At 40.7% G+C, this 23,112-nt stretch overlaps 1 protein-coding gene across 4 annotated transcripts in view; it reads left to right on the plus strand.

The window, feature by feature from the left end:
* FNIP2 (folliculin interacting protein 2) overlaps positions 1–23,112 on the plus strand; it is a 138,829-nt gene that overhangs the window by 70,091 nt on the left and 45,626 nt on the right. For all 4 annotated transcript variants that reach the window (XM_037993325.2, XM_037993334.2, XM_008000124.3 and 1 more), the window contains 3 exons: positions 14,479–14,608; positions 22,277–22,478; positions 22,795–22,883. In XM_037993325.2, coding sequence (XP_037849253.2) covers positions 14,479–14,608; positions 22,277–22,478; positions 22,795–22,883 — 421 coding nt within the window. The remainder of the gene's footprint in view (positions 1–14,478; positions 14,609–22,276; positions 22,479–22,794; positions 22,884–23,112) is intronic.

Raw genomic sequence — 23,112 nt, forward strand, 5'->3', positions numbered from 1 at the left:
TGAGAAGGTGAAGGGCAACTTATGAAGCACTAAGTAAACTGGTTTGGTTCTCTTTCTGTTTAATAGTGCTGAAGACAACTCCTCTTGCCTTTGTGGGACACTGTCAGATAACTGAGTTCCATCAGTTACTCAAGGACAATAAGCATGGGTTACAGAGCTTAGTGTCCCAAAGCTCGGCTCCCTGCCTTTGTAACCACCTGCGACCCAGCGCCCAACAGGACTGGCAGTAAGGCTTTGTTATGGTTGACTTTCCTGGCAAGAAGATGTGGGCCTCACCAGAAGTCGCAGAGCGGGCAGCACAGCCCTAGGACCAAGATCACGCTTAGTCAAGATGGCTGTCTTAGTGGGTGACAGAATTTAACATGTTTGCCTCTGTGTGGTGGGAGCTCTTTAGCTCTCCGTGAAAGAAGGACGAGCAACGTTCTACTGGGGCCCGTTCTGAACACTGACATCACAGTTTCTGTACAGCTGTAACCTTATTTATTTGTTTATGCCCCTTTTTGTTGTGGAAAAAAGATTCAGGGAATTTGAGGGACCTAGTAACAAAAACATGATTAGGAAGAAGTTTGGATTTGCCTCAGTAACTTTTCAGTTTATAATGTAGTTCATATAAATGGTTCACGTCGTACAGATTGACATCTTACTTGTTTTGTGTTCAGATTCTAAATTGCTCCTGAAACCACTTCTCCTTGCTCTTTGAGAAACAGAAAAGTTGGGAAGCCAAGTTCAAATTAAAAGTAGAAAGTCAGATGAAAAGTAAAGATTCAGCCAGTTTGGAATGCTTTTTTGCAGTCCATGAGAGGAACTTGGGACTAACCAGATTGAAAAGAATGGAGGATAGACGTTGATACCAATGTGAATTTTGAAAACTGGAGAAGGCTGGCTTTCTTTGGCACTTTGACTTCTATTCTGGGCAGTCTTTACTTCCAATCTCCGGTTCTCCTGTTGGGAGGAAGGGAGCACAGATGGTGGAGAGGGCTGCAAATGGCCCTGAGTGGCATTTTGCTCTCCCTGCTATCCTGGTAGATGTGTTTACCTTCAGATATCATACCTGGGAGCGGTTCTGAAGTCATGGAGTCCACGTCAAGACTAGTGTGAGCTTCACACCTGTGGTAGCATTTAACACTCTGTTAATGTAAAAACTCTTTATGTTCACACTGTAGTTTGTCCTCTAAGATTTTGTCTCCTTATATCCATCTAAAATTGTGTAGGGATGAAGACCCAAGTTCTGAAACAGCAGGAGCTCCAAGTGTGAGAGTTAAGTTAGCAGTAGAAGATGTAGAGAAATTGAAGACATAAAGATGTTATTTATTCTCTTTTAGACCTGCCTTTTCTTTTTTTTTTTTTTTTTTCTTTTTTTTCTGGCTCTGTTGCCCAGGCTAGAGTGCAGTGGCACAATCTTGACTCACTGTAACCTCTGCCTCACAGGCTTAAGCCATCCTCCCACCTCAGCCTCACAAGTAGCTGGGACTACAGGTACATAGCACCACACCTAGCTAATTTTTGTATTTTTGGTAGAGATGGAGTTTCGCCATGTTGCTCAGGCTGGTCTGGAATTCCTGAGCTCAAGCAATCCACCCACCTTGGCCTCCCAAAGTGCTGAGATTATAGGTGTGAGCCACCATGCCTAGCCTAGGCCTGCAATTTTTAACTTCCTGTCTAAATAGTTGATAAAAGGGGCAATTTTAAAAAATAGTTTTGTTTTATTTTCTAGAACAATTTTAGACTTACAGAAAAATTGAGAAGGTAGTACAAGAGTTCTCATATAATCTGCACTCTGTTCACCCTATTATTAACATCTTATGTTGGTATGGTATATTTATTACAATTAATGAACCAATACTGATACATTACTATTAGCTAAAGTCCACAGGTTTTTTTTTGTGTTTTTTTTTCCCTAGTTTTTCATCTAATGGCCTTTTCTGGTTCTGGGACACGACACTTAGTTGTCATGTTCTTCAGGCTTCTCTTAGCTGTGGTGGTTTCTCAGATTTTCTTTGTTTTGGGTAATCTTGAGGAGTACTGGTTAGGTATTTTGTAGATTGCCCCATTATTATAAGTTGTTTAATGTTTTTCTCATGATTACACTGAGGTTATGGGTTTGGGGAAGGAAGATCACAGAAGTAAAGTGCCATTTTCATCACATCATATAAGGGTATATACTACCAACATGATTTATGACTGTTAATATTGGCCTTGATTACCTGGCTGAGGTACTGTTTGTCAGTTTCTCCACCGTAAAGTTACTCTTTATTTCCTCCTGTCCAGGCTGTGTACTTTGGAAAGAAGTCACTATGCTTACCGCATACCTAAGGGGTGGGGAATTATGCTGCCCCTCCTTGAGGACGGAGTAGCTCCATAAATTATTTGGACTTCTCCTGCTGGAGATAGGTCTCTTCTCCCATTTTTATTTGTTTAGTCATTATACTACTATGAACTCAAATATATTAATTTTTCACTTTTGACGAAAACCCAATACTACTTAATTTCTTTTTTTTGTTTTGTTTTGAGACGGTCTTTCTTGCCCCTAGGCTGGAGTGCTCTGGTGTGATCATAGCTCACTGCATCACTGCAGCCTCAAACTCCTGAGCACAAGGGATCCTCCCTCCTCAGCCCCCTGAGGAGCTGGGACTACAGTCATGCACCACCACACCCAGTATTTTCTGTTTTTCTTTTATGTAGAAACAAGGCCCCACTATGTTGCCCAGGCTGGTCTCAAGCTCCTGGGCTCAAGCGATTTTCCCACCTCAGTCTCCCAAAGTATTGGGGTTACAGGCTTGAGCCACAGCACCCCACCACTTCATTTGTTGCTCAAATCATTTGAGTTTTGACCATTGGGAACTCTCTCAGTAGGCTTCCATGCTCCTTTAACATACCTCTGCCTGTGAGGGGTTGGGGTATTTTGAGCACTTCCTTACTTTCTGCATGACAAGATGCTCCAGAGTCATCTTGTGTATTTCCTACCCCCATCCTAGAATCAGCCATTTCTCCACTCATAGAATGTCTTTGGAAAAAGCAGCGCAAGCTGGGGCAGGTGTGGAGGGAAATGCATCCTCATTGTATTCTCTTTTGGATATTTTGAATATGTCTTCTTTACATATACAGATCCAAAAGATAGCTTTTTAAGGGGTTATTCTAGTGGTTCCCATTAGAAATTTTTAAGTAGAGTCTTGGGAGAGAAGAAGTTGGGTTTCAGCCATCCTAGGAGGTTGCATTGGCAGGGTTCAGTGATTAATGGGACACAGGTTATGGAGGAGAAAGGAGGAATCAAGGATGCCTCTCCAGTTTCTAACCTGAGAAAGCAAGCGGAGGTGGGCATTACCCAGTACAGGGAAAGCAGGAGGCCAGGTCAGGGAGACAGATATTAAGATAATTTTTTAGCTACAGAGATTGGGATACATTTTTACCTAGAAATGTCTACATGTTCTCCAGTTGTGCATAGTCAGCTGTAATTTAGAAATAGGAAAATGGCTCTAGTGAGATGGGTCGGGGCAGAAGCTAAAATTTGTTTTTTTTTTTTTTTTTTTTTTGTTCTGTTTTGTTTTATTTTGAGACAAGGTCTTGCTTTGTCATCGAGGCTGGAGTGCAGTGGTGCAATCTCAGCTCACTGCATACTCCGCCTCCCAGGTTCAAGTGATTTTCTCCTGCCTCAGCCTCCCAAGTAGCTGAAATCACAGGCGCATACCACCACACCTGGCTGATTTTTGCATTTTCAGTAGAAATGGGGTTTTGCCATGTTGGCCAGGCTAGTCTCAAACTCCTGACCGATCCACCCACCTCAGCCTCCCAAAGTGCTGGGATTACAGGCGTGAGCCACCATGCCCGGCCAGAAGCTGAAATTTGGATGTCTTGAGTACATGAGTAGAGTAAGGTTCAGAGGGCTGGGATTGAGACCAGTGTCATCGAGCCTTGTCTACTGACCTGAATTCAGCTTTAGACTCTTCCTCGTCAAGGCGTTCACATCATTGACAAGAAAAATACTTTTTCCGTTCTGTCTGCAACTGCATTTCCTCTGTTCTTAAAGGTGGTAAAATAAACAAAGTCAGTATAAGGAGAACTTATAATATGTACTTTTAAACATTTTTATTTAAGTGCTTTGAAATGAACTTTCAGGGTAAGAATACATTATCATAGTGTTCGTATAAGACATGTGTTTTGGTCACTCTGTGCAGATACAGGATGTACAACCACCCAAAATTTGGTTTAGATGTCAAGATTGATAACTCTACATGCACACACCAAGAGGATATGAAAAGGCTTATTACTCACATAACGAGGCTCTTCTGGGGAGAGAACAGGGTGGGCTTCTCGAGCTGGTTGGAGAATGTCTTGAGAGAATGGGACAGGAGATTAGACTGGGGCTTTTATGGTGGTTGCGGGGTAAGGCTAGGGTGAGGGTTCCTGCATATGGTTTGAAATTCTCGCTGCACCAAAGGAGTGAGCACCTGGGCTTTCTCATCAGTTTGCCCAGGTGTGGAGCAGAAAGGGAAGAGGGAGAGGAGGGTAAAGCTTAAAAGCTATCAGGAGTTGAACATCAAGAAATAAAGTCAGGTTCTTTATTACAGTATGGGACCATTGAATAATGAAGGATGGCATCCCATTTGTACTTGACCCCTTCACTGACTGAACTGATAGAGTGCTTTGTAGAGAGGAGAAGAGCAAAGGAGGGTACTGTTTTTGTTTATTCTTTGTGTCAGGGAAAAGGCTCTGACACCCATTGACCTTGCACAATTCCATATAGGCAAAGGCTTAAGCTGCATCTTATCTGAGTCCTGGCAGTACAACTTGATCCCCCTGGAACACTTCCCTACCTTCTCCAGGAGGCTGTCATGATAAGTTTCTCATCCACTCCAGAGTTCTGATGAGGTATGGGACTTTCTGCCCTGCCCGCCTCAGACTAGAGCTGCAGTATATAAAAGCACGTAGCTGCAGTCTAGAACTGACTCCCCAGCAACAGGATATCCTACAACTTGCCTTGTAGGCATCTGGCCCGTCTTGTGTTGGTGTTGTCCTTTTTGGTGTGTGGGGCAAAGATCACCTTTGGCTTATTCTTCTTTTCACTGTCTATGTAAGTAATTAACTATCCAAATCTAAAAATGCCTGATTGTATCTTAACCATCGAATCTTGGCCTTGGCCTTAGCCTTGCTTTGCCTTGTCTTCATATATGTGAGCTTGATAATCTGTAGTGTGGCTCAGTTTCTTGTTTCTTTATACTTCTCCTATTTCAGACATTTGGTATTTTCCTGGCATGGATATTTATCTTTTTCATTTCCACAAACTTATTTGGTCTTTTGCCTTAGCTTTTTCCTTTCTAAATTTGCATTCTTACATACCTGTTTAAGAAAAATTAGAAAGTAATGTAGGTAGCAATAAAAACTGTAAGGGATAAAGGAATAAATCTAAGAAAAAATATGTGATACTGCTATGGAGAAACTGTAAAAACTTATATTAAAAAGAAGACCTAAATAAATGGAGCAATACATCAAATTCTGCAAACTATAAATTTAGTGTAACTTGAATTAAAACCCTTTGTGAAGCCAGACTAAATAACTTTTACTTAAATGGAATAATAAAGGACCACATTTTTATGCCCTCCATAAGTCTTTTGTAGACACCTTTCTTAGAGCCCAAACTATGGATAAAAGACAGAGGACATTAGAATAATTTGACATATAAATGCAGAGAGTGAGTTGGTTACCAAGGTGGCTAGCATTTATACCTTAGATAAATTAAAATTTAAGGTGTTTTACCATACAACATATCCACGTAACAAAACTGCACTTGGACCCCTTATAAATTTTTTAAAACTACAGTATAAATTTTTTTAAATTATACACATTTTTTAAAAAGGAAAAAATTTAAGATGTTTTGAAATCAAGGTAGTAAGAACATTGGCTTTTTATTAAAGGGCCTTTATAGAAATTTTATTAAAACTTTAAAGTACCTGTTTGGCTTTTGAGGACCCCTTAAAGTCCTAAAGTCATTTTGTGATTTGGGAACTAAAATGTAATCCTTATAATTTGATTTTCCTATTAAATTAACGTTTTTGGTTTATTTTAAATGAAATTTTCTGGCTAGACAATAATTACAGCTCTACTCATTTACCTTTTAAGTGCTCCTATGTTTGTGTGTTGAGAAATACAGTTGCTAAACTTTGAGGAACCTTATATTTTTTCCAGTGTTTCAAGCTAAAACTTGAAGATGAGTAGTGTCATATTACAGTAAACGGAGATCATTATTATGTTGTGGATGTAATGCCCCCTGTGTCAAACAGATATAAAAAGTGCCCAGCTTCAGAACCATACTGTCACTTACACCATCCAAAAAATAATTTTTGGTGAAGGCAGGGGAAAAAGAAAATCTAAATGCCGTTTATACTGTGTTGGCCACAGGAAACTTTTAACAAATTCAGTATTTGAATTCTGTCCAGAAATGTGTTTCTCTAATGCTTCATTTCTGTCACACTTGAGATGGATATCACTGTCATCCTTCACATATTGTTTGCTCATTCTTCACCAGCAGTATTTTTTGAGCATCTCATGTGGCAGACGCTTTTTCTAGGATATGAGAATAGATCAGTGATCAAATGGATATTATCCCTGATCTCACAGATTTTATATTCAATAAAGAAGACACAGATAATGGACAATAAAATGTAGGCAACCACTTACCATTGAGGAAAATAAAACTTACGGAAGGCCTCTCTGAGAAGAGAAAATTTCACCTGAGACTTGAATGGCAGTAGGAACCAGCTATGTGAAGATCACAGCAAAGAGCATCTCAGGTATGGGAAGGGCTTAGGGCTAGTGCGAAGATGTATCATGGGGAAGGGAGAGTGGTGCAGAATGAGTCTGGAGAGGAAACAGGGATCTAATCCCACTGGTACATTTTTTATTTTGATGGGATTGTTTCCACATGTATTTGAGTGGCTGCTGAAGATAGAGAAGAGTTAGGAGTTCTCTGTAGCATCCTTTCCCTAGATTTCTCCTTGCAAATGAAAATGCTTGGCAGGGCATAGATCTGTTCCAGGGTCCTGCCCTGATCATTTGCTATAGCCCTGTTTCCTGGACAAAGTCTGAGGGTGCTGCCTGTTTGGAACTATGATCACATTTTCCGGCAGAATAAAGAAGCCAACTTCAAAACTTTTTCCTTTGAAGAAACTGGAGCTGCTTCTGAGTGCTTGACTTTTGCACTTTCTTTCTCGACTTAACACATTCTGTCGTTATGTTGTTAAATCCTTGATGACTTTTGTTTGTTCTTCTCCCGCAGAGTGTGAGCTCCAGGAGGGCAGAAACCTACCCAATCTGTCATATCAACAGATCTGTTCCCAGCAGCTCATATAGTACCTGGCATATAGTAGATGATCAATGAATATTTGAATGAGGGGGGAAAAATAAATCCATCCATATATTTAAATAGGAGCGTGCATGGATTTTTTTTGTAATTATTGATATTATCTGGTTCTTTTCATATAGAATATCTAGGATGTTCTCCCTTTGAGCCTTTTCCATGGCTGCCTTTTGTTGGCATTTAAGTCTCAGTTGAGATGACCCGCTTTCATAAAGGTGTTCTTGACCACTGATTACAGAATTTACCTCTACCACCCCTGTAAACCTTTGTCCTAGTTACTTAGAGAAAATCATGGTAACTTATTTTTATAGTAATTACCACTGTCTGAAATAATCGTATTTATTCCATGAGTGTTAAGTTTCTTAAGGGCAACTACTCTGCCTATGTCCCTTCAGTTTCCATCCTAGAGCTAGGTCCCTAGCATGGTGCAGGCGCTTAGTAAGTGTTCAGTAAATATTCATTGAGTGAATGGGTTTGATTTAAGAGTTTCAGGGCCTTATTTGGTCAAATCTAAATTCTTTTGTCAAATAATCACTACAGTGTTTTCTAATAAACTGTCACAAGTAGCAAAATTTTTTCAGAGAAAGTTAAACATTAATCTTGAACTTGATTGGCACATGCCAGGAACAGCAGCAATCAGCATTTTAAAATCTTTAGATTGATTCTCTTTTCTCATTGTTAATCTCTGCAGGAATAAATGGATGCTAGTTGTGAAGATACCTCCTTAGATAGGAGGGTGGCGACAAAAGCACAGTTGTGTTTAAGCTGGGAGTTAACCAGATATAAAATGTTAACAGTAATCTGGTGATGGAACTAGGGTTAATTTTAATTTTCTTCTTAATGCACAAAACTGCTAAAATCTTTGCAACCTATATGCATTAACTGTTTTCTAATTATAAAAGTATTGTAAAAGAAAAGCTAAAAATATTAAGGAACCATTTAGATATAGCACTTTTAAAACTGAAACCGAGCCTGTGAATAATTTAACTAAAAGTCTTGCATTTGATAACTGAGGCACCAATCGGAGAATTTCTTTATCCAGTATACAGAGTTAACTGGAGGCACAGCTAGCACTGAACTCATGCAGAATTTCTTTTCATTATCATGTAGATGCTAGGCTCTATTCCAAAGGTAGTGAATCAACTGGGGGAGAGCCCATGTTGCTGTCTTGTCTTTTTTTTTTAGAGATGAGGTTTCACTGTGTTATTTAGGCTGGACTCAAGCTCCTAGGCTCAAGCGATCCTCTGGGCTTGAGCTATCCTCCTGCCTCAGGCCCCCAAGTTACTGGACACATATGCTTGCACCACCACCTTCGTGAAGCTTTCTTTTTGAACAAGCTCCCCAGGTGACTCAGATGTGTACTAGCACTCTAGTATTGCATGCATTGCATCAGAAGGCACTGCCATTCAGACGGTGAGCCAGGCCAACTTTCAGATACACTAATGTTGACTGAATCCACCCTCGTGAAAATAGCAGTTGTTTTCAGGTTAAGGTTAGTCCTCTTGCATTTGAAAGTTGTACTGAATTGTTATCTAGAGTCTGTGATTAACAATGATGTGCCACAGCACTTTTACATAAAAATCTTAAAATACTTTTGATGAGGAAACACTGGATAACACTAAGCCAACACTTTAATATAAACTGTCTGATTTGCATGCCATAAAAAGTGTCATTCAGCAGGAAAAAAGGAATGTTCTCTTTGATTTTTTTGCCTTCCCTTGTTATGTCTCTATTACAAGTTCTAAGTTCTTCTCATAATTAACTAATCAGAACTAATAATCTTCTAGTACTCCAAGTTGTCTTACTTGGCCCACGTTTTCTAAGAATGATTAGAAGAAGTAAAAAGCTAACATTTATCGTGTGGGTGACTGGGTTAAGTGTTGTACATGTATCGATTTGTTTAATCTTCACAGGAAGCTTATGAAATAGCTGTTTTTTCAAATTTTTCTTTGGTCTGCAACTCATGCTAATGCATTTTACATCATGATCTAGTAAGAAATATCTTTATATATTACAGAGAAGTTTCATGGATTAATATTAACAGTGCAATATACTCTTGTTTTCTTTTTTGTTTTTTTTAAATGTTGGTTTTGATCCACTAAACAATTCAGAATCCACTAGCAGATAGCAGCTTTCATGAAGAATACTGAGGTGTGGTACTTTATTGTCCCCATTTTACAGATGACAAAGCTGACAGGTTAAGTCAACTGCTGTCCAAGTGTCACCGCTGCTAGACACAGAAGCAGGATTTGACCTAGGAGCCTGGACTCTTATTCAGTTTGTAAACTGAATTATCTAATACAGATAATTTCCAGAATAAATTGGACCTCAGAGTCTTCTCTGTCTTGTGTTGTAGGGGCAGAAAGGGTGTGATACCTTTTCTCACCCCTCATAAGGGTCATAGCTGACATGCCTGTAACAAAATACAGCTTAACAAGAGAAAAACATAACAAATGATTTAATTAAAATTTTAGGTGAAGAGGAAGCAGAGCCAGATGGCTGAATGGAAGCCTCCATTGATCATCCTCCCTGCAGGAACCCCGAATGTGAAAACTATTCACACAAAAAAAGCACTTTCATAAAAACCAAAAATCAGCTGAGCGATCACCGTACCTGGTTTTAACTTCATAGAGGGTGGGAGGGTAGGTGAGACAGTCTTGAATTGCCAGCGCCACCCCTCCCCAGTCCCCTGACCGTGTGGTGCAGAAAGGGAATCTGTGCGCTTGGGGAGAAACTTTGCATTGGAATGCAGTGCTGCCAACACCAGGCAGAGCTCAGCTGGCGCCCACAGAGCACTTACTCCAGCCCTAGCCAGAAGGAAACGCCCATCCCAGCAGCTGGAACTTGAGTTTTGGAAATCCTTGCCACCACGGGCTAAAGTGCTCTGGGGTCCTAAATGAATAAACTTGAAAGGCTGTCTAGACCACAAGGACTGCAACTCCTGGGCCAGTCTGATGCTGTGCTGGGCTCAGAGCCAGTGGACTTAGGGTGCACACAGCTTAGTGATACAGCAGCCACGACAGCTAAGGGAGTGCTTGTGCTGCCAATCTTCCAACCCCAGGCAGTGTAGTTCGTAGCTCCAGGAGACTCCTTTCTTCCACTTGATGAGAAGAGAGGGAACAGTAAAGAGGACTTTGTCTTGCAACTTGGATACCAGCTCAGACACAGTAGGATAGAGCACTGGGCAATGTCATGAGGTGCCTATTCTAGGCCCTAGCTCCCGGACATTTTCAGACACAGCCTGGGCCACAAAGGAACCCACTGCCTTGAAGGGAAGGACCCAGTCCTGGCAGGATTCATCACCTGCTGACTTAAGGCCCTGGGCGAGACTCTGAGATGTGACGTGACCTAGCACAGTCACTGCTGTGGTAGCTATGAAGAGAGGCCCCTTATGCTTGAGAAAAGCAGAGGGAAGAATAAAGAGGACTTTGTCTTGCACCAAGGTACCAGCTTGGGCACAGTGGCATAGAACACCAAGCAGGTGCTTAGGGTCCTCAATTCCAGGTGCTGGCTCTTTGATAGCATCTGTGGACCTGCCCTGGGCCAGAGGGGAGCCCACTGCCCTAAGGGTGAGTCCCAGGCGTGGCAGCATGCACCATAAGCTGACTGAAGAACCCTTGGGCATTAATTGAACATCAGCTATAGGCTGGCAGTACCCACTGTGGGCCTGTGGTGGTGGTAGACATGGAGAGAGACTCCTCTGCCTGGGGACAGGGGAGGGAAGAGTTGGAATGACTTTGTCTTGTGGCTTGGATGCCAGCCCAGCTGCAGCAGAACAGAGCACCAGGTAGATTCCTAAGGTTTCTGACTCCAGGTATTGGCTCACAGACAGCATCTCTGGACCCACCAGGGAGAACTTGCCACCTTTGAGGGAAGGACACAAGCCTGGCTGGCTTCACCATCTGCTGATTTTAGCGCCCTAGGTCCTTAAGCAAACATAGGCGATAACCAGGTAGTAGTGGCAGCAGGCCTTGGGCAACACCCAGTGCTGTGCTGGCTTCAGGTCTGACCCAGTGCAGTCTCAATGGTGGTGGTCACAGGGATGTTTGTGTCACCCCTCCTCCAGCTCTAGGCAGCTCAGGAGAGAGACAGACTCCATTTGTTTGGGAGAAAGTAAGGAAAGAGAACAAGAGTCTTTGCCTGGTAATCCAGAGAATTCTTCTAAATTTTATCTAAGATCAGCCAAGGGGAGCACAGTGTCAGTTGGCTTGGGGTACCCCCTAATGCAGATACAGCTGCAGTGACCAAAAACTTAGATCACAATACCCAAGTCCCTTCAAACACTTGGAAAGCCTGCCCAAGAAGGATGGGTACAGACAAGCCCAGATTGTGAAGATAACAATCAATATCTAACTCTTCAATGCCCAGACACTTGCTGACATCCACAAGCATAAAGACCATCCAGGATCACGTTACCTCACCACATGGACTAAATACGGCACCAGGGACCAGTCCTGGAGAGACAGAGATATGTGACCTTTCAGACAGAGAATTCAAAATAGTTGTGTTGAGGAAACTCAAAATTCAAGAGAACACAGAAGGAATTCAGAATCCTATCAGATATATTTAATGAAGAAATTGCAATAATTAAAAAGAATCAAGCAGAAAATCTGGAGTTGAAAAATGCAGTTGTCATACTGAAGAACGCATCAAAATTTTATATGGTTTGGGAGCCTTCAGAGATACCCAAAGACCCAAGGGAAAACTGTCCCTTTTTATGCTTAGATTTGGTGAAGAGTGGGTAGCCAGGTAGAATTGTGATTGGACAAAGGGAGGTTGATCTTACAGTCACAGACCAAAGGGGAAAACCCACCTAGCAAGGGCCCATCCAGATTCTTCTTGATCTGTCTGTGTGGCATTTCTTCCTGTCAGGTATAGGACTGGACCCCTTCTGGAATTAAGGGTCTTACAATCTACTTTCAGATAAAGTAGGTGTAAGAATTTCTTTATAGCCAACTCTTACACAGAAAGGCAGGGGAATGTTAGAGTAATGTTTCTAGGTTTCATGGCTGGCTTTGGGGGAAAGGGGATCTAGTTTCTATGACTTGCCTTAATGCAGAGAGGAATTTTAGTTTCTGTGATTTGCCTTGCAGGGAGGAGCGGGAGCAGGAGAAAGAAGGGCAGGAGAAGGTCTGAGACAGACTTGACTTCTGAGGCCTTCCAGTGTCCTTTGGTCCAAAGTGCTCAGGATGCCAGGGCACCATATGTTGGGGTACCATTTTCTAAGCCCTAATACTATGACAGGAGAAAAGTATTTATCCAACAAGTACCCCCGTCAACCTTGTCTTCTGCCTGCCAGAAGTTGATTTGCTCAGCATAAGGCAAGGAAAGAGGCAGGACCCTAGAGATGTGGGAAGGAGCTTCTGGATTCTGTAGGGGACTTTGGGAACTAGGGGGCAGGACAGAAATGTCTATTTGGGATGTTTTATTAAGTAATTTTGTGTGGCTCCAAGGAAAAGCTCTCTTCTAACTCCCTTCAAAATTCTCAGTAAAATTACCTGTTCAGTGATACTTGAAATGTGGATTTGGTTTTGGAGATTTAAGTCTGGTCTCAAGATTGCAACCAGGTCAGTTTACTGGGGCCAGCCACATGTAACAGTTCGGTTTAAAAAAAAAAAAATGCCATATGTTCAGGAAGTATTTGCTAATTGCCTACTGTGGTCAAGGCACTATTATGGGTACAATGGATGCAAAGATGATTAAGAGCTACCAAACAAATTTTCTGTGAATATCAGCTAGATAAAAGGAAAAGCATCTCATAGACCTCTGCTTTGGAAAGAAACTTGAGTCATCATGTTCGTTGATACTATTATAGACTTGTCCACCACTTACCCCAGTTGCCTAGCACACCTGGCATGTCCTATTAGTTGATAGCAAAGTAACTCCTGTAGTATATAAGAGCTCAGGTCGGGGAGTCAGGTTATTTACATTTGCCCACAAAAGTATAAATAAAAATGTAATAGTTCGTGTGGAGACACTGCTTTATCAAGTCATATTCATGAGCATAGTATACTGTGTTTACCAAAATCAGTTTCCTTTACCCTGTGATTTGTTTCAGAAAATGTTGACTGGCCATCTGTAGCACCCTATTTATTTTCCACTGGACTGAGTGACATTTCAATGTCTAATTCCTTAGCCCTAGGGAAGTAAAAGCAGAACAAGTCTGTTTTCTTCCATTCTTTCAAATCAGTAGATGTTCATCAAGCAGCTTCACTTGAAAGAAACCCTTTACCTACCTGAGAAGGACTAGTCCCCACTCCCTGCTGGTTAGAAAAGTCTGGGCTGGCACTGTCAGCTCATACTTCCTGAGACACAGGTGTAGGCATCTAATATGTAGCAGGAGGAAGCAGAGAAAGGCTCAGAAGCAAATAAGTAGTTCAAGCAGAGAGCATATTGGAGAGTAGAGGTTTCTTTTTCACAGACAACAGAGTAGCAGTGGGGGCTGGAGGGAAGGAGGCTAAGTATTGTATATGTGGAGATGAAGGTTGGAAGACATGATACAGGTGGGGAAAAAACTTATTTGCCTAAATTTTACCTCAAAGTCTAGAGTGAAGGAGTACTCAGGAAGAAATGTGTGTAAAGCAAGCATTGTGTATGGCATTAGATACCAGGTGGCAATATAGTTATGTCGTGTGGACCATTTTAGTAGAAATCTGCAATCTACACTCTGAGTAATGATTATTTTGCGTTTGTAATATGGGCCTGCTAATTTATGCACTTGCTACATCTGTGACACTCTTATTTCCTTTAATTTGTTTTCCTTTTTAAAGGATGTTTTCTTTGCTGTTCAGAAATCTTAGCAAGAGAGAAATTATAGTCTCCCCCTGCTGGATATTACTGGTAGAACCTGAAATTTTAGACTACTTGGCATAGATATTTTTTTCCAATTTTTGGATTGTATTAAAATACACATAACATAAAATTTACCATCTCAACCATTTTATTAGGTTGGTGCAAAGGTAATTGCAGGTTTTGTCATTTTTTAATGGCAAAGTATACAGCTCAGTGATATTAAATACATAATAAATGTAGAGTTAAATGATGTTAAATACATTCATAATGTTGTGCATTATGTAGCTATAAGGACTAATTGACCTCAACTTTTAAATTCTAAATTCTTCCTACAGCCTCACTAAGCAGTCTTTTGATCACACCTTTCCCATCTCCAAGTTCCTCTACATCTTCTTCCAGCAGTTACCAGCGTCGCTGGCTTCGAAGTCAGACAACAAGTTTGGAAAATGGCATCATTCCAAGGAGGTGAGTTGCAAGTTTCCTCTTGCTGAGAAAAGTGCTAGTGTAGGCAGCTTGATGAAACTGGCAGGGCAACTGTTCGTGCCTATTGTCAGTGGAAAAAGAACCAAAACTTTATTAGCTCCAGCTTAGCCTGAAAGTTTACAAATTGGAAGTTCTAAAGGAAAGAATAAATAAAAGCTGAAATTTAAAAAATCTCCTCCTTTGGAAGACACTGGGAAATATCTGAGTAGCTGTATCATGTTGAGCTAGATTGGGTGTTCTTTTAAAATGGTGCGCTCTCTTTAAAGTGGGTCCCTTCCAGATGTAGCTTATAAAAATAATGAAGGGTGGATCAGTCTATTCCTTGGCTACAGTTATACCAGTTTTGTATTCAAAAATATATGAAGTCAAGGGTTTGTGATACATAAATTCTTAAACTAAACAGATATGAACATGATTTTAAATAGAGATGGCATCTAGGTATTTTCTGTCTTCATTTCAGTTGGTTTTTGGATCTAAAGGTTACTTGTATGCAAAATGTACATTTGATGTTACATTCATAGCTTCCAACTTGTTCTTCCTACAATCCAAATACTTGAAGGGGAATTTTTATATGTACCTATAAAAATTCACATGTCAATTAACTGATTTAGTAAATTGACTGGTACTCACCATACGTAGGGATCTGTGAAGGTATAAGATAGTTTAGCATGTGCCTGTACTTGAATAGTTTATGAGATGGTACACACATAAATAATGGTATAAAGATGTTACGTGGTAAATATCATAGGAAGACATAAAGTGCTATGAGACTCAGGATGGAGAAAATACAGTGATGGTCATGGGGGGAATTAGGGAGCCCTTCCTGGAAGAGATGACACTGAAGAGACGAGCTGAGAAACTGAGGGTTCAGGGTGTGTGAGTGGCACACATCAGGTTGCTTACCTCGCTTCTGTTCCTTTCACAATCCTAGGGAGCTAGCTGGAAAGAAAAAGTTATACCTTCGCCACCCATCAAGAAGCTACTTTTTGGTTGGTGGACTTTGAATGAAATGATTAAAAGCTTGGAATTCTGTGCGAACACAAGTCCTAGCCCTGTCACTCACTAGATGTATGATAGAATAAGTTAACCTGGATTCTGAGTGTTGTATCATCATCTGCAATATAATAATACTAGCACAGCTTCAGATTGTGGCTGGGAGGGTTAAATGAGATAAAGCAAGTCCAGTGTTTAGCCAAGACATAGGATATGGGCAATAAAATATGGCCAGTGTGATTTATTTACTATTATTATTGCTATCGTTGTCATTACCATTACTGCAACTATCAGGAGATGGCACCGCCACCATCCTCACTGTCATTATGACAGCTTCTGTGATCAGAAGAGATGGGTCTTGGAAACCATCCTCTTTCAACATCTCTTTTCTGAAAATGTTTTTTTATCCCTTCAGGCTTAAATCCAAAGTTGAAATAATGTTTCTCAACTCCTTCGAAATTCTTCAAAACTAATTTGAATTGGGATCTGGCATTAGGAACTAGTGAATCTCTAGTGAACTCTTACACCTAAAATAAGTATCTTACATTCAGAAAGGTTGTGAATACAGTCAAGGCTGGCTACCTAATTTATGGGACTAGTGCAAAATAAAAATGTGGTGCCTCTTACCCAAAAAACAAGAAAAGTGTTATTAAAGGGACTAAAAAGGAAAAAAGTTTTTCTTTAAGAATACTTTATGTGATATCTGGTGTTGTAAGCCTTTTCTGCAAATACATTTGTTTGGTCATCAAATTTTATAGTTTTAGCAACTTGGCTTTCAATGGATATAATTGAAAGTGATAGTCACTCCTGGCAAATGTAAGGTGGCAAATAATTTTTGATAATTTTTTACTTGGAGAAGGATCTTTCTGCTGATGCAGTGTTATATAGCTTTATGGACTATGACAACATTTGGATAAATTTTTGATAAACTTTCAAGATGTAAATTTTAGTACATCTGCATCAGATGATTCTTGTTAAACAGTTTTTTAAAAGATTTAATTCTTCACACAAATCCATTTTGAGTAAGTCTGAATTTAATTTTAGATGTAAATTTATACAAGCTTATTTTAATATTTCTTCTGACATTTCCTGTAACTTGTGGAGATCTTACAAGAAACTAAAAATGTTCTCATGAGTTATATATAATTCAAAATGCCTGTTTATGCATTCTATCACTGTGTCCTCAATTACGAGGAAAAATTAATTTTAAAAAAGCCTTCCTCTTTAATAATTTGTTCATCTGAAGCTTCATATGAAAACAGTGTGGTTTTCTCCAGCATAACAATCTTTACATTCAATTTCTATTTCTATGCCTATGAATATTTACTTTGCAGTGTTGCAGCAGTTTTCAAAAACAGAGACTAAACTCTTTGCAGAATTGTAATAACTCCCTGATATTCTTTATTGCAATGTCCCCATGTAGGCTTTTACTTTGTGATAATTTACTGTCCTGGGGCTCAGGTCAGAGAGTTAAATATCTGTGCAGACTCTATAGGGACAGGCTCCGGTGACTGATGGGCAAGCTGGCCTTCCACCCTGGTTCCTGGAGCTACCAGAGTCCCTCCTCTCTCCGCTCCCCTATCTCCTACAACCATGGCCTCTGCAGCTTCTGCTGTCACCATAGTCACAGCCGTCAGTGTGGGTCCAAGACCCGGCCGTGCCACTTAGAGTCTTGTAACACGATGGCCTGCCCCAGACTTATGGGTATGTGCCTGACTGCCGGGCCAGTTGCTCAGTGTCTGGGCTGCAAGCCCTGGGTTCTGAGTTCATCCGTGCCCTCCCCATCATAAGGGTCATGGCTGACACACCTTTAACAAATACAGGTTAACAAGAGAGAAACATAACAATTTTATTCAGTCAGAGTTTCACATGACATGGAGCCTTCAGACATGAAGATTGAGGGACCCAAGGAGAACTATATTTTTATGCTTAAGTTCAACAAAGAATGGATTGCCATGTAGAAATGTGATTGGACAGAGGAGTATGATCTACTGGTAATAGACTTAAGCAGGAAAACCCAGCGAGGCCTGTCTTGTCGGAATTCTTTTTGACCTCTCTGTATAGCATTCCTTCCTCCCAAGTAGAGGGTAAGACCCCTCTGGAATGGAATGGTCTTATCATCTATTTTCAGGCAAGGTAGGTCAGAGAAATTATTTGTGACCAGCACTTACAAAGGTGGGAGGAAGTTAGAATAGTATTTCTATAATAAATTCTACAGTTGGCTTTGGGGAAAAAAGAGGCTCATGTTTTTTTATTTACCTTGGGGAACAGGAATCTTAGTTTCTGTGCCTTTGGGGAGAAAGAAGAGTAGGAAAAGGAAGGGCAGGATAAGGTCAGAAAAGCAAGGTCTTGCTTCTGAGCCCCTGTCCTTCAGTTCAAAGTACTCAGCATACCCAAGTATCATACTTTGGAGTATCCTTTTCTGAGCTTCATTGTCTCATTAGACTTCATCCCAACACATGCTTCATTGTCCCATTAGACTTCACTTACAGCACAAAAGTTCAAAGATAAAATTATTTAAAATTCAAGATGGTGATCACAGAACATTAAATGAAGCCTGGGGCTCTTGTGAAAGGGGGACCCTGTGTGTGCCAGGTGGCATGCCCATGCAGCAAGCCCTTAGTGGGGTACTGCTGAACACCGAGAACGTGAGTGTAGCAGACGTTTTTAATTGGTCGCTGTGCCTGTGAAGATCCCCCTTTTTTTTTTTTTTTTTTGAGATGGAGTCTTGCTCTGTCGCCAGGCTGGAGTGCAATGGCGCGATCTCGGCTCACTGCAACCTCTTTCTCCCGGGTTCAAGCGATTCCCCTGCCTCAGCCTCCTGAGTAGCTGGGATTACAGGCGTGTACCACCACGCCCAGCTAATTTTTGTATTTTTAGTAGAGATGGGGTTTTACCATGTTGGCCAGGATGATCTCAACCTCTTGACCTCGTGATCCTCCCACCTCGGCCAATCCCACCACCAAAGTGCTGGGATTACAGGCCTAAGCCACCGCGTCCGGCCTAAGATCGCTTCATTTAAAGGATGTTGTAGTTGATCTCTCCCTTTTGGCAGGTATGTGGTTGTGAAAGTTCATTTTTTATGCTAGAGACAGGAGAACAGTGGGTACCAAACGTTATGATTGCTTCTGGCTTTGACAGAAGATTCATGGTAGTTAAAAATGTCCTTCCTAAGAGAGTTAAAGGTAGCAAGGATGATATTCACAGTTTCTGTTTTTTGTTAGAATCGGGCAACACTGTATTCTATAAAATAGAATGAATGTTTTCAATATTCACAATTCTTAACAGTTGGCTCCACACTGACCTCAGGGCTTCCTACTGTGCCAAGTGGTAGGCTTTGATTACTGAATGGGGAATGGGGCTTGGGCATTTAACAGCTAACCTCAGGGATTCCATCACTTGCCGAGGCAATTGAAACCCTAAAGAGCAAGGTATAATGTCCCAGGAAGCCTTTGATTTGAATTATTAAATTGGACCAACCTTATAAAGTTGCTGATGGGGTGTACTTTGACCTACAAAACATTGATTTCATATAGTCCAATGTAATACATCAATTCAGTATAAGTTCAAAACTGACGTAAATAACAATTAGACTAAGGAGTCCTGATATCAATGATAGATTGTTGAGATGTACTTAAATAGCCATTTTTGCTTTAATTATTTATGATCTTGAAGTACTTACAATGTACATAAATGCTTATCCATAAGTGTTAACAAAATTCTATTTGATTTCTTCGTTAGGAAAAAAATTGTGTGTAGCTGCAGCCTTTCCTTGACTCTCAGGGCTGTCAGCTCATCAGACTGCTTCCAGTTCCTTCCCTCAGTGGTCTGCATGGCATGATGCATTGGCTGGCATGAGCAGCAGCAGACAGATTAGGCATGGGGTCAGAATCCCTGGTCATTGCCAGCATCCAAGTAATGAGCCTAGACTAGAAGATAGAAATCCTGGGTTCTAACTCCAGCATTGTTACTGAGAACCTTTCTGTTCCCGGGGAAGGTTGAGGCAGCACTCTGCCTCAGTTTCCACATTTGCAGTACAGCCTGTGTACCTTCTCTGGTGACATGGAGATAAAGGTATGATGAAGTACTGGGGCACACACTTAAATTTTTGAAAACATTCTTAAACATCCTTTTATTGTAGAATACTTCTTAAATTATAAGTAAGATACTACATGACCTGATTTATTCCACGTTGCATGGTTGATCCAAGACTACAGAATGAGGCCGGGCACGGTGGGTCACACCTGTTATCCCAGCACTTTGGGAGGCCGAGGCAGGTGGATCACAAGGTCAGGAGATCGAGACCATCCTGGCTGACATAGTGAAACCCCGTCTCTACTAAAAATACAAAAAATTAGCCAGGCGTGGTGGAGGGTGCCTGTAGTCCCAGCTACTCGGGAGGCTGAGGCGGGAGAATGGCGTGAACCTGGGAGGCGGAGCTGGCAGTGAGCAGAGATCATGCTGTTGCACTCCAGCCTGGGCAACAGAGCGAGACTCCGTCTCAAAAAAAAAAAAAAAAAAAAAAAAAGCTACAGAATGAAACTCAGTTGATTTAAAATTCAGTGGAGGGGTATAGTGAAGCAAGTAAGTTCTCCACTGTTACAGCTATGGAAGTTTTTCAGAAATTCAGCAGGTGGCACTCTCTCCTACGTTAAAACTGATGAGAGCATTGGCTATTGTTTATAGGGTGGAGATGATGATGATGAGAAACTGTATTGGGTTCAGTGTTTATTACAGTTTGATTATTAAAGCTGGCCTAAAAATGTGTGGACTGATATGGCCATTTTACTTTTGAAAAAGAAGGGAAATGTAAGATGACAGACAAAGAGGAAAGGATTGCAAGCAAGCCTTATTGTAATATAAACACAGAATAATTTCCTATACAGAACAGAAATCAACTACTGTAGTGCAAGAAAACAAGGCTTTAGTACCAGTACCTTGGTAAAGAAGAGAGAACATTGTATGAAATTGTGTGAAGTTCTAAGGAAACCTCAAGAATTTTCTCTGATGATTAGAATCTAGGGATTTCCCGGAGAAAGCAATTGACCATTTATTGTAATGTGTAGCATTTATAAGAGCACTATGTGCCATTAGTGACACATCTGGAGGGGAAACCTTTTACTGATTTACCAACCGTAACTACATCTCCAGGATCTTGCTTGAAGTTAAGGGAAACAGTAACATATAACGAGGTTAGAATAAGATGTCTATCTCCTTTCCTTTAAAAGTAAAATAGCCAGATGCAGTGGCTCACAGCTGTAATCCCAGCACTTTGGGACAGTGAGGTGGAAGGAACACTTGAGCCCAGGAGTTCAAGACCAGCTTGGGCAACATAAGGAGACTCCATCTTTACCACAAAAAAAAAGAAAATGTAGCTGGGCACGGTGGTGTGTGCCTATGGTCGTAGTCCCAGCTACTTGGGAGGCTGGTGGGAGGATCATTTGAGCCTGGGTAATTGAGGCTGCAGTGAGCCATGATCACACCACTACACCCCAGCATGGGTGACAGAGTGAGACCCTGTCCTCCCAAAATTAATTAATTAATAGCTTTCCTGACCATAACACTTTTGGCCTATGTACGTTTAATAATAAAATCTGGGTTTATTTGAAATCACACAAGCATTAAAGACTATGAGTAGAGCCCTAAGTAAATAAGTTGAAGACCAGGGGCAGAAGGCTAATTCTCATATTCTGCCCAGCATGAGTAATTGTTAGGTTGTAATTTATAGTCAAGAAAATGGAGGAAGCAGTACCTTTCCATATTTGGCAGAGATATGAGACTAAATGATGGAGTTAGTGAGAAAGAGAAAATGTATTGCCCGTGTAGGGCTCTCATTTGCAATGTTAGGTCCTTTGTGTTGGTGTTTTTGTAGGAAAAAAAATATTTTATTTGTACGCTTGCTGTTAGTAGCTATTTGGTAGCTACACTGGCTTTCCACAGTAGTTACGTAAGAGACATGGTTAGGCCATTTTTGTGAGGCTTACCCTGTAAGACTAAATATATATTTAGAAGTTTTGGGCTTCATGGCTGTCATTACAGAAGCTGAGTCTCTCAAAAGAATCATAGGTTTTTTGAAAATTTTGCTGTAGCAGAAGCGAGGTAAGTGTTTCTGCTTGAAGGATTTTCAGAGAGCTTAATCACATGGCTTAATCTGAGCATTTAGAAGAGTTACTTGATCTAGTAGTTTTAATAGCCCTGGGAAAGTAATCCTGGAAGTACCAGTACATGTTCAAATGTGATACTCTTGTTCAACAGAATACCATGTAGGATCATTCCTCTTTTGACGTCTTATCTATTGGTATCTGTCAGCCAAAATAAAGAGACTGTGTTTTGGGTAAACAGATATTTCATATTCCTTCTTAAATATCATCAGTTTGACATAAAATGATCCAAAGGAAAAGGACAAGAGTAACAACAGGAAATTTAAATTACTTGTAGCTTTCATTTGAGTTTCTTTCCATATTAGGATAATACTGTGTGGCAAGCAAGCTGACGTTCTCATCTTCATGCCAGAGAATTATAGAAGAGAATGAACTAAAGGCGGATATACTCTTAGTTACGACTGAATGTTCTGGGTGTCATCCCCAGTCATTACAGTTGACCATCAGTGTGACCCATTGATGCATGGCAACTTTTCAAACTTATATTTCCCTCCAGGTCAACTGATGAGACATTCAGCTTGGCTGAAGAAACCTGTAGTTCTAATCCATCTATGGTTAGGAGGAAGAAAATTGCCATAAGCATCATCTTTTCCCTATGTGAGAAAGAAGAAGCACAAAGGAATTTCCAGGACTTCTTCTTTTCTCATTTTCCCCTGTTTGAATCTCACATGAACAGGCTGAAGAGTGCAATTGAAAAGGTAATAAGGATGTAATCCAAAGTCAAACAGAGAAGTGATTGTGGGGCTTTGAAAATGGCAGAATTTCCCTCTTTATGTATCAGATGTCTTTCCTAAGGAAGTTAAATCACCCATAGCAGTGATAAATTCTTAGGCATGTTGATGTTAGTTACCAGATACTGGTTGCCTTAGGGAAAGAAATTACTGCTTTTTCATGACTGAAGGCATTATTACCTTGAGTGTTGTTAATTGATTACATATTTTTTATTAATAAAGCCCAGTAGATAAGTTATAAAATTTCTTCTCAGTAATTTGGCTTGCTTTCTCTTCAACAAAGGCTATGATCTCCTGTAGGAAAATAGCAGAATCAAGTCTCCGAGTCCAGTTTTACGTCAGCCGTTTGATGGAAGCTCTGGGAGAATTCAGGTAAAGTGGCAAAGTTTGGCAAATCCAGCAGGAGATATTTATGAGCAGCCATGGATAAAGAGAAACTGTAACTTGGAAGAATTGGGGGCCTGGCAGTTATTCCTTACTTTTGTGGTTCCGCTCTTCAAGGTGGAAACAGAATAAATGAAGCAAAAATTTTAAATAATTTACCAATGAGTAATCCTCACTACTGCTCGACCGACAGTCCCTGATAGGATTGTTTTTATCA

Source organism: Chlorocebus sabaeus, chromosome 7 (genome assembly GCF_047675955.1).
Source record: "Chlorocebus sabaeus isolate Y175 chromosome 7, mChlSab1.0.hap1, whole genome shotgun sequence".
NCBI lineage: Eukaryota > Metazoa > Chordata > Mammalia > Primates > Cercopithecidae > Chlorocebus > Chlorocebus sabaeus.